At 45.1% G+C, this 12,774-nt stretch overlaps 1 protein-coding gene across 2 annotated transcripts in view; it reads right to left on the minus strand.

The window, feature by feature from the left end:
* PSME4 (proteasome activator subunit 4) overlaps nt 1-1,607 on the minus strand; it is a 100,076-nt gene extending 98,469 nt beyond the window's left edge. Inside the window, exon 1 of one of the 2 annotated variants that reach the window (XM_066625885.1) lies at nt 910-1,607. In XM_066625885.1, coding sequence (XP_066481982.1) covers nt 910-1,127 — 218 coding nt within the window. In that variant the 5' untranslated portion in view covers nt 1,128-1,607. The remainder of the gene's footprint in view (nt 1-909) is intronic. The other variant, XM_066625893.1, reaches the window with a different exon arrangement.
* Nucleotides 1,608-12,774: the final 11,167 nt, after the last annotated feature.

Here is a 12,774-nt window from a genome sequence, read left to right on the forward strand (position 1 = left end):
GAGGGGGCCTCCACCAAGACAGGATGCAGGACATGCCCCACTAGTACAGTTGCATCAGCACTGGAAAGTTGGATGAGATTGGGCTCTTAGGCTACAATCCCATCCACATTTACCTGGGAGTAAGTTGCACTGAATAGAAAGGAATTTAGAGCCCAATCCTATGCATATCTACTTCAAAGTACGTCCCAGGAAAGCGGGCATAGGATTGCAGCCTTACTTCTGAGTTCCTATCCCAGGCAAGTGCTAAAACAAGCAAGTAGGGTACAGTATTTACATTACACTGAAGATGTTTGGATATCCTTCCTTCCCCCTCACCATAACACTAAAATAGTTTGAGGGGATATATATATATGGTTACAACATGGGCTAGTATGATGATGATGGATAACTGCAATAGATAATTATTTCTTAGAGAATTTCCTAAAAATCCTGATGGTAAGGAGACATCCCATGGTAAGGACACTCAGGATCCCACACTGCCCTCTGGGTTGCGGAGGGGGAGGGAAGGCACCTCTCCTATGTGAATATTCAGCATCACAGGGGGGGAGTAAAAGAGAACCCCCACTGCCCAAGCCTCTCCACCCGCACTGGCCCCCCAACTTCCCACCCCTAGTTGCCCCCACCATCACCCCCAGTCACAGCCCTTTCACCCCCACTGGCCCCCTACTACCACCCCCAGCCCTTCCAACCCCACAGGCCCCCACCATCACCCCCAGTCACAGCCCCTCCACCTCCACTGGCCTCCCTACTACCACCCCCAGCCCTTCCACCCCCACTGGCCCCCACCATCACCCCCAGTCACAGCCCTTCCACCCCCAATGGCTCCCCTACTACCACTCTCAGCCCTTCCACCCCCACTGGCCCCCACCATCACCCCCCCCGTCGCAGCCCCTCCACCCCCACACTCACGTGGAGAGCCTCCTGGTCCAGAAGAGGCCTCCGGGCCAGAGCTCCTGCAGCTGGACGGCCCGGCTGAGGTTAATCTTGATCTGGGCGAGGAGGCGGCTCGCCTCGGCCTCCAGCTTCTCGCCATAGGGCAGCAGCTTGTTGTACACCAGTTCCTTCTGCACGGCGCCGGCGGCCGGAGGGGGCGGCCCCACACCGACACCGACCCCGGCCCCGGCCATGGCCGCTTCTTCCTGTCCTGTCCTCTCCTCTCCTGCTCGACGCCCACGCAGCCCGCCGCAAAGGCTTCGTGCGCAGCACGGAGGAGGAGGAGGTGGCGGCGGCGGCTTCCCCTCTCCAACGGCGACGGGCGCTCGCTACGCCGGCTGTTGCTACCCGCGGCCGAGCTCGGCTCTCGCGGGCGTCTGTCACACAGCGGCGCCTGGTGACGAAGCGGCTGAGCGGAGCGGGTGACGAGCGAACCCGGCCTCGGCGCTGCGGCTGCTGGCGAGGCGGAGGTCACTTCCGCTCGGGGGGTGGCGGCGGAGGGCGCCGAGACGAGGTTGGAGCCTCTCGCCCTCAGGGCGCGTCCTCCGCTCAGCGCTGCGTGGAGGCCGGTGGGCCTGAGGAGGGGACGGGCAAGGTCACCGAGCTGGCGCTCCCCTCGGGGCCCGCGGCTGAGGGAGGAGTTGGCCGCGGCTCCTTCCTGCCTCCTAGCCCGGCCCCCTCGGCTCCCCCCGCGCCAGTGCAGCGCGCCAACCTTCTCTGTGCGGTGGCGTAGCTAGAGGGGGGCTGAGAGCCTCGCCTCAGCGTGCAAGGGGCCCCTCCCCTTCCCTTCGGGGCGTACCCCTCCCTTGTGCTCCCCCCGCCTGGAATGCTCCGAAGGGGAGGGGCCCTTGCACGCTGAGGCGACGCCCCCCTCAGCGTCTTGCCCCCCTCTAGCTACGCCACCAGCTCTGTGGCTTGGTGCCCCCCCCATACCACACAGGGTGCCCAGGTCCAATGGAGGACACATATACCTTTAACCCTTGCGTAGAAGAGGACATATGGGCAGGTGCTGCTTCTTAACCCTTCCATGTTGAGCTGCACCTGCCCAAATGCCCTCTTCTATGCAAGGGTTAAAGGTAGAGGCACCCTGTCCTCCATTGGATCTGGTCACCTTGATCCCACTCATCCGAGCTCCCCTCCCCAGCATGTCTGCTTCTTGACATCATCTCTATCCACAGTTCCCACCACGTACATCACCACTGGGCAGGATGATACGCGGGCGCCCAAACTGCCGGCTCTGCTGCTGCCACCTCCGTGGCCAACTGTGGTTGTTCGTCATGGGCTGCCCAGACATCCAAAGTACTCCGTTGTCGTGTGTACAGTTAGTTAGTTGGCAACCTTCAGTCTCAAAAGACTATGGTATCACGCTCTGAATGGTGGTTCTGGAACAGTGTCTAGTATGGCTGAAAAGACCGATTCGGGAGTGAATTACAGGCATGCGTCATTTAACAACCTTCCGCTTAACCACGAACTGCATATACAAAGGTGGTCAAAGCACAATAAATAGGCTCTTAATGAGCCTATGGGCAGTCATGTCTCCCATAGCCTGCAGCAGAGTTTACACAGCAAGAGGCTCTTAATGCAAAGAAGAGGTAATCTCTCTCTGGTACCCTGTGGTGCCAGCTAGTGTCTGGCAGGGAGTGTCTGTTTACACAACAAAGGCACTAGATTGGGCTTAAGGACCTCATAACATTACAACAGGGATCAGAGAACATATTAAGTGATGCACTCCTGTATATGGATCCTACCCAAAGGCATGTGTATGACATGCACCTTCATTAAAATGAAATAAGGACAGGACGAAGACCGGACAAAGTGGTACGGCAAATGTTGAGAAGCACTGGTCTAGGGAATGCTCTGAGGGAAACCAGAAGAAATGGGGGGTGCTTGGTGAGAGGATGCATAGTAGTGGCAGGATGTGGGACTTGGGGTGGGGGGAACCAGATCTGAATAGGGTAGCTTGTGAGATGAGGACCTTTATAGGCATGGGAAACCCTGGGACAAAGAGGGTTTATGTGGAATGGGTGGAAGGAGGTAGAAGATCTCACTAGAAATAGAGCTCAGGGAGGAGATTTCGGTATGTGTGGGACCTGAGCAGACCTAGAAACTGGGCAAGACATCATTGGAACTCATATAGGCCCACCATAAAGCTGTGTTCATAGTCTCAAGGTTCATCTCTGGAGCATATAAAATAATAATTGAGAAGAAAATACCTCTGAACATGTGCAGAATGTTCCCCACTCAGTAATCCCAGTTCCCCTATGCAAACTGGAGAATGGGAACATGGAGAAATTTGAGAGATGGGGAATGTTTGTTTCGAAATTTAGCTCTTTGCAACCACCTGCCCAAAAGAGACTAGCTCCAGCACAGGATGCTTCTGGGTGTTAAAAGGAGTAGTGAAAATAGCTTGGTAAGAAAGAGAATAACAACCCTGTGAAGAACCAGTGGGTTTTCAAGTGCCTGTTGACTCAACCAGGTACTTTACCCAGAGTCCCTATAACCGTAGGTATTGCACAAACATACACTGAAGGAAGCTCCATCTTTGGATTCTTGTTCATAGCTGGGTTAATTAATCCTTGCTTTCAGCCACCAATTAATTGCTGGCCCAACTATTGGAAATGTCACTCCATCTGTTATGCTCACATTTCTATAGTAATTCATCTTTTACTTTGTAGCCCAGTGGAACCAGCATCAAAGGGACAACGTGGGTGGTTCTGGAGCAAGCACCACTGTCCTTCTGAACAAAAATAACTTGCTGGTGCATATGGAAGACAGTGAAACAACATAATAGTACTAATTATGTGAGTCATTCTTCCACACCTCTTTTCTCAGCATCCCCAGGCAAGTAAAGGGTTTGCCTTGAATGAAATATATAACTTGAACTGAACAAGTGTAAAACTGTAGCCTCAGTCCTTTGAAGAAAGATAGACAATTTGTATTGAAATTAATTTAGCCTCTGCTCCGATTTCTTGTTCCTTAAATCTGACAAACCAGGTTAGGATGACATGAATTCATTTTGTATGTATCCTGTCTTGATGAAGAAAATTCAGTTTAAAAGCTTATTCCCAATCATTTACTCAAGGAGTTCCCAGCCCATGATCCGTGGACCACAGGTGGTCCATGGGAGCATGGGAGGTGGTCCGCAAGTTGGCAGGGCCTGTTGGTTGGCAGGCGAACAGAGTGCCATGTGCATATCACTTTGCCTGCATTTCTGTGGGCCCTTCCTTGGTCCAGTGCTGGCAAGTTGGAAAGGATTGGGCTGACAGTCAACACTGTATACTTGGGCTTCCCAAAAATGTTTGACAGGTTCCTCATCAAAGGCTCATGAGTTAACAGTCATGGAATAAGAGGACAGACCTTATTATGGATTGGTAACTGGTTAAGAACAGGAAGCAAAGACTGAGAATAAATGGGCAGTTTTCAGAGTGCAGAAAAGTAATAAGTGGGATTCCTCAAGGACCTGTCCTTTTTAACTTGTTAAAAAATTACCTGGAGTTGGGGGCAATGACGTGGCAGGTGAACCCAACGTATTCAGGTGGTGAAAACTAGAGCAGATTGTGAAGGGTTCCAAAAGAACCAAATTGAGTGAATAGGCAACCAAATAGCAAACGCGGTTCAATGTCAATAAGTGTGCACCAGTGGAGGTACTTCATCTCCCAACGCATAATGAATCTGTGAAATTTGTTACCACAAGATATGATGATGGCCACAAACCTGTGTAGCTTTAAAAGAGGATTGGACAAATTCATATAGGGCAGTCAATGGCTTCTAGTCGTGATGGCTATGCCCTTCCTCGGGGTTCAGTACCTTTGAATACCACTTGCAGGGGGGCAATGGTTGGGTATGATACCGTGTTTCTAGTGAGTAAGATAGGATTACAGCCTAAATCTTACTGAACACAATGGGCTTATTTGTCAGTAAAATAACAGGGTTTTCTTATACCTCTATAACTCTACTTATGGACTTCCCAAAGATAGCTAGCTGGTGGGCCATCATGGGAAACAGGGTGGTGAACTAGATATGCCTTTGGCCTGATCCAGCAGGACTTTTCTTATGTTGGTTTCCTTATTAAGAAAAGAAAAAACAATCCAGAAAGCACCATAGTATGTGATCTGTTTCTGGCAACTATTCCATGGGCAGATGTTTGGATATCTAACACCACTGATTTGGCACAGAACTCTTAATGTTTCAGATGAGGGCATATCAGGTCTCTTTCATCTGTGCAATGACAGTAAGTTAGTTGCTGAATCTTTCCATTTAAAAGCTGCAACTTTCCACCTTTTTGTTTCTTCAATAGTACTTTATCCAGATTGTCCAGTGTGACAGTCCTTAACAAGAGTGTGTGGGAGAGAAACATTCATTCTTCTCTCTGCAGCCTCTGAACAAATATGGCATTAGTGGCAGCATGCAACTGTCATTCTCTTGTGCAGAAAATTAGAGAAGGCAATAATTTTTTTTCTAATTGCAAACTTTGCTGACAGAATTACATGCCAGAACTGAAAGACATGAAGAGGATAAAAATGTGACGCTATGAATCATCCTTGAAATTACATTTTCAACTGATCTGAATTACAACCAATGTGAGGTTATTTGAAAAGAAAATGTTAATTTGTAGATAATGCTGCCATTGAAACAATCAGTATATGATGATGTAACACTGCTGCCTGAGCCTATGCACATTTACTCAGAAGTACACCACATCCTATTCTACTACAGGGTTGATTTCCCAGTAAGTTTGCCTAACTAACATTGTGGCCCAAGGCATCATCGTGTTCTGTAGGGAATAACTACTGTATATACCTATAATTCTGTGCTGTTCAATTGAGTATGATGCAGACATCATCAAGCACAATTAAACTAGGGAATGTAGACTGATTTCCATGAATGTTTTTCCACAGGTATAGGCTTATCCACCTGATCATATGAAGTCTGTCTGTAAAGCTGCTATGACCATAGGAAGGTAGCAGTCATGGTTGTTCAGAGACCTGTAAGACTAATAACACAACCACCTCATGTGGTTGTAGTGAAGATGGCTTTTAGTGTGTATTCTGCAGCAGCAAAGAGTGTGAGATGGGATGAGATGACCAGATACAATGGAGTGCCTATTCACAGTGCCTATACCTTTAACCATTGTATAGAAGAGGGAATTTTGGCAGGTGCAGCTCAACATGGAAGGGTTTAAAAAGCTGCACCTGCAAAAATCCACTGTTCTATACAATGGTTAAAGGTATAGGTACTGTGTCCTCCATTGTATCTCATCACCCTGGATGGGACTCCCCTTTTCCATTCTGCCCCAGTCACAGATTTCCTTGGGCTGTGATCTTGTGTACATTTAAGAGTACATTTCACTGATCATAGTGAGATGTGTTTTTGAACAAATATGCATATATAAAATAAATATATGAATAAATATGCATATATAAAATACATATATAAAATCTCCGCACTCCTTATATATACATAAATATATAAATTTTTCTGTGATTCTGAGAATACAGAAAAAAGTTTTAGAAATATTAGATATTATTGCAGTATTAATATAGTGTTTTGGCATTTCAACAGGCTTAGGGCCCATTCCTATCAAATTTTCCGATGCCAGTGCTGCTGTGCCTATAGGGTATGCACTGCTTCCTGTGCTGGGGAGGCAGTCTTGGAGGCCTCCTCAAGGTATAGGAACATTTGTTCCCTTACCTTGGGGTTACATTGTGGCTGCCCCAGTGCTGGAAAGTTAGATAGGATTGGGCCCTCAGTGTCTGTGAACAACATAACATCTCAGACTAGGATATATTGTAACCTATCCTGAGGCTTTCAGAGAAAAAAATGAAGAAGGATTGGTCATTCAGATCTGTGAATAATTGCACCACTTCATGATAATAATATAGGCCAACACACATTTTGCTGTCTTAAAAGTTAGCCCTATTTCTGGGTATATCTGGGGGTGCTGATTTCCAAAATGGCATCAGTTTTGCCCTATCACAAATAGTTCTGGAGATACAGCATAGCCTCATTAGTGAATGGTTCAAGCAGCTTCCTTGTTAGGAAGCCTAAGCCATGGATTCTTCAAGAGAAAGCTACCTGAACCATTCACTAACAAGGCTATGCCATATCCCCAAAACTAGGCACGATATGTTAAACTGATGCCATTTTTGGAATCAGCACCCCAAGTTCATATAAAACAACCATCGATTTTAGAAAATATTTGACCCTCAATTTCACAGACATTGTAATTCTTGTTAGTAATTCTTGTATTAAAGTGTCCCATTGCACATTATTAATCATTAGCCTTCACTGTCAACTGGATACTTTTTCTGTCATTTCCATGATTCTTCGGTAATCTTGAACACCTGACATAGATAACCCACACTCTGAATAAGTGGGATGATTTTCAGAAACATTGAATGCTCACATCTCTCACTGAGGATTTCGTTTTGAAATAACCATTTTCATTGTGGTTTATTAGAAACCAGCTTGGTGAGATTTTGCTGGCCAAAGTACTACAGGCACGCAGATAATATATATCCTCCCGCTTTATAGCAACTGTGAAGTGTGGGGAAAAAACTGAAAGTATTTATCACTTGCCCAGGTTACTTTGAATTTCTCCACTGTTCTACTGCCCTTGCAAATATCTTAATTTATAATATATTGGGTCTTGTTTTGTTTTAAACACCTTTTCTCTAATGGGGGGGGGGGGGAGAAGAGAACCTAGGCAGTTTCACAGTTTGGGGTGAATTCAGTCACGCTATTTAAATGACAAGTCTTTGAAACTATCATGCTAAGGGTGAAGACCAGTAATGTTTGAGACAAGCAACAGCAAGTTTTCACCAATGCTGAGAATATACTTTTTCCCTTGCTTTGTGACTGCAAACTGAATTTCAACTGTCTTACATCTTCCTCTGTGCTTCAGAGAGGCAACCATCTTTTTTAAAGCACTACATGTATGTTTATTTGCTTATACATTTATCCTTTCATTTCTGGGAAAAAATTGTTTAAATTTCTAAATGCTCACTATAAACAGTCACAAAACCAGAATTGTATGTGATATCTTAGGTTTTAGCCAATTAATGCCATTATCCATTTTTACTTGAAACCTGCAGAGCTGTTATTTTTTCTCCCTCCTGTCTTCCAGAGTTTGGCCCTAGAAAGGAAAAGGTGCATTTTGACTGGATTTGGTGATGTAAAACCATCTTGTTTTTTATTCCACTGTAGAACTAAGTTGCTGACTTTGTAACTTTAAGGGGGGGGGGGAGGCCAACAGGTTTCAACCAAACCCTTTTCAAAGATATAGATTTTCAAAGGTCACTAATTACGATGTGTTTGCACTAACAGGTTATTCATTTATACCCCGCTGTGATCTGTGATGTTACATGTTTTCACTCTAAAGTACTCTAAAGTACATGTTTTCACTCTAAAGTGTAGCAAATGAGTGCAGGGGATAGCACTGGGAAACAAGCTTTAGGGGAGCAACAAGCTGAGCTTGACACTAGCGGCCAAAATTGTGAATACCTTGATATGTGCAAATAATACCATCATGTTATATATCATTGGAAAGTTAATTTAATGCAGAATGCAATGAAACAAACTACATTGGAATATCTATATCCTAGCAAAAGTTATGTCCAATTAAGCAGAAAATGAAAACATAACTGCTTTATGGAACAAAAAGTGGATATCTTTACCTCAAAACTGACCCATGAGACTGATTTTTTTGAGAGCCAATGAGATGTTATTATGATACAGCATGGAACCAATAAGGTGTTACGAGTCAGGTCTCATTTCCATATATCATACATTTACTCCTAACTGGATAAAGAGGCATTTTTTCAAGTGGTGCTTCTCTTATATTTAGCAGGGGGAGAATAACTGCTATTCTCTTCACCCCAGCACAGTGTCTCTAACCAATAAAGGACACACTTTTATTTATTTTCTTAATTAACTTTGATTTTGTTGGGGGGGGGGGCTACAAAATCTTCTTTGACCCCATGAAGCAGATAGATACCTTAGCTATGCCACTAGCTGTAGGGAGGTGGCAGAGCAAGTCAGGGTCGTCAGGGTCCCCCTGACTTACCTGAGGGAACAGGGCGAGAGGGGGGCTTCAGGCAAGGAGGAGACAGGCTAGAGGTCAGCTGCAGGAGGAGTACTGGCCAGGAGTGCAAGGAAAGGGAGGAGAACCCATTATAAGCTAATGGGTTCTGAGCTGTCTGTGACAGATCAGGAGAGAGATCTTGGAGTGGTGGTGAACAAGTCGATGAAAGTGTCGACCCAATGTGCAGCGGCAGCAAAGAAGGCTAATTCTATGCTTGGGATAATTAGAAAAGGTATTGAGAACAAAACAGATAATATTATAATGCCATTGTACAAATCTATGGTAAGGCCACACCTGGAGTATTGTGTCCAGTTCTGGTCGCCACATCTCAAAAAGGACATAGTGGAAATGGAAAAGGTGCAAAAGAGGGCAACTAAGATGATTGCTGGGCTGGGGCACCTTCCTTATGAGGAAAGGCTACGGCGTTTGGGCCTCTTTAGCCTAGAAAAGAGACGCCTGAGGGGGACATGATTGAGACATACAAAATTATGCAGGGGAATGATAAAGTGGATAGCAAGATGCTCTTTACACTCTCACATAACACCAGAACCAGGGACCAGCTAAATTTCGAAACAAACATTCCCCATCTCTCAAATTTCTCCATGTTCCCATTCTCCAGTTTGCATAGGGGAACTGGGATTACTGAGTGGGGAACATTCTGCACATGTTCAGAGGTATTTTCTTCTCAATTATTATTTTATATGCTCCAGAGATGAACCTTGAGACTATGAACACAGCTTTATGGTGGGCCTATATGAGTTCCAATGATGTCTTGCCCAGTTTCTAGGTCTGCTCAGGTCCCACACATACCGAAATCTCCTCCCTGAGCTCTATTTCTAGTGAGATCTTCCCTCACACTCTTTGCTGAGGGCCCCGGTGGCAGGGTCGTTGCTCTGGGAGACAGAACCTCCAGTGCCCCACCGCTGCCTCTCACAATTAAGAGGGTCCTCCCCAATCCAGGACTCCACACCCCTAATTTTCACTTTTTTAAAAGCCCAGGCATGATGTCACTGCTGATTGTGATATCACTTCCAGGGCATCATTTTGATCTCAGCATTGGGCTACACAATCATTAGCTACGCCACTGGCGTTATCATTAAGTCTCAAAATAATGCATTTCTTTCTTGTTCCCTTACCATGCATAGAAGTGAACGTCTGAACCAGGAATACTCACAGCTTTTTATTTGGGATCTTTCTTGATCCTGGATATTAAACTCACTTAACTAAGATTCAGTATCCAAGGCCAAGAGAGATTACACAGCAAATATGATAGACAAAGGAACTTTCAGATGTGTTATTTACTTTTGTGGTGGATGATGGATCACAGGGCTCAGTGCCTAGCAACTAGTATCCACCTCTCTAACTTCATTTCATCCCTGAACTGTTGTTAAACGGGGATGATAGTCTACATTACCACTATCCCAGACTAGGGAAGACCTATTCAGAAAGAGGCCATCTTAGGCAAACCTCCCTTCTAGGATGACTGAGATTTCAGGGAATCCCCTTAAAAGTCTGATGGTAGCAGAGCAGGCAATGTGGGAAGAAAGGGCAACCAGCTCCTCCCAAGTGAACCAAGACCAACCAGGTGAAACTGTAAAAATTACAAAGGGTTTATTAAAAGAATAAAACATACAAGAACTGAGATGGATACAAGGCACTTTTGGAAATCAAGTAACAGCAGGGGGATAAGCAGGACTGGGGCAAATGTTGGCATGGAGATTAAAAGCCAAGTGAAAAAAAAATAATTAATTCATTTTTCTGGGTACTTTCCCTAACCTGTATGTTCACTTGATCCCAGGAGAACAGTCCCCATATCCTCATCAGGCTCTGGGAAGGTGGGCAACCCTGGATAACAAATCAGGGCAAATGTGCAATGGGGATTTCTTTGCTTGTTGTAACATCTGTAATGTCAAATCAGCCCAAAGGAGATATTCTAACTAAATTGGCTGGATTTGCTTATTTGGAAAGACATTTGTTTTAAATACAGTAACAACTTCTTCACAGTAATTCCAGTGTTGGATGTATGATAGAGGTATCTGTTTCTAGTAAGACAGAATTACAGCCTAAGTCTTACGGAACACAGCTTACTTCTGAGTAAAATAACACTGTTTTCAAACATCTTTAAAGATAACAATGATAGCTGTTATTGTCAGCTATCTTCTACATATAATTTCTAATTTCTAAATGCTCTTCAAAAATCACCTACTGGACAGGCAACAGCTACTGGGTAGTTTTGCTCTAGAGCTGCCAGTAAAACACAAATTCTAATTCCTCTTTTGGTTCTGCTCACTAAAGATTTTTTTCTATAGAAACTGCCATTAGTGAGAATGAAAAATGCGTCCAAACTGGTATTGCTGAATTCTATTGTGCTTCAAGTAGGACTTGTGAAAAGCAAGAACTGATTCTCAACAACGCTAGCAGCACCTAACAACAACAGAGGCGCATACGACCTTGTTATAAGAACATAAGAACAGCCCCACTGGATCAGGCCATAGGCCCATCTAGTCCAGCTTCCTGTATCTCACAGTGGCCCACCAAATGCCCCAGGGAGCACACCAGATAACAAGAGACCTCATCCTGGTGCCCTCCCTTGCATCTGGCATTATAACCCATTTCTAAAATCAGGAGGTTGCGCATACACATCATGGCTTGTACCCTGTAATGGATTTTTCCTCCAGAAACTTGTCCAATCTCCTTTTAAAGGCGTCCAGGCTAGACGCCAGCACCACATCCTGTGGCAAGGAGTTCCACAGACTGACCACACGCTGAGTAAAGAAATATTTTCTTTTGTCTGTTCTAACTCTCCCAACACTCAATTTTAGTGGATGTCCCCCGGTTCTGGTGTTATGTGAGAGTGTAAAGAGCATCTCCCTATCCACTCTGTCCATCCCCTGCATACTTTTGTATGTCTCAATCATGTCCCCCCTCAGGCGTCTCTTTTCTAGGCTAGAGGCCCAAACACTGTAGCCTTTCCTCATAAGGAAGGTGCACAAGCCCCGTAATCATCTTAGTCGCTCTCTTTTGCACCTTTTCCATTTACACTATGTCTTTTTTGATATGTGGCGACCAGAACTGGACACAATACTCCAGGTGTGGCCTTACCATAGATTTGTACAACGGCATTATAATATTAGCCGTTTTGTTCTCAATACCCTTCCTAATGATCCCAAGCATAGAATTGGCCTTCTTCACTGCCGCCGCACATTGGGTCGACACTTTCATCGACCTGTCCACCACTACCCCAAGATCACTCTCCTGATCTGTCACAGGCAGCTCAGAACCCATCATCCTATATGTGAAGTTTTGATTTTTTGCCCCAATGTGTATGACTTTACACTTACTGACATTGAAGCGCATCTGCCATTTTGCTGCCCATTCTGCAAGTCTGGAGAGATCCTTTTGGAGCTCCTCACAATCACTTCTGGTCTTCACCACTCGGAAAAGTTTGTTGCAGGAATGTGTTGAATAGTGCCACTGACATCAATGGTGATGAGTAACACATTGTGTGGAACAGTTTTTAAATGTATTCTTAATTTGTTGTAAAAGATGTGTGCACTGATAGCCCATTTAAGAGAAAAGAGGTGCCCCCATAATAACTGGTGACTAACAGCACATGTCCACCACCCACTTCCAATGCTCAGCATCGTTTATCATTTTTTGTTTGTTCTTTAAAAATGTTCTGTAGAAGGATGAATGCACATCCACTGTTTATCTTGTCACCTTTTTCAAACAAAAACAAAAAAAGAAAAAGAAAAAGC

Source organism: Tiliqua scincoides, chromosome 1 (genome assembly GCF_035046505.1).
Source record: "Tiliqua scincoides isolate rTilSci1 chromosome 1, rTilSci1.hap2, whole genome shotgun sequence".
NCBI lineage: Eukaryota > Metazoa > Chordata > Lepidosauria > Squamata > Scincidae > Tiliqua > Tiliqua scincoides.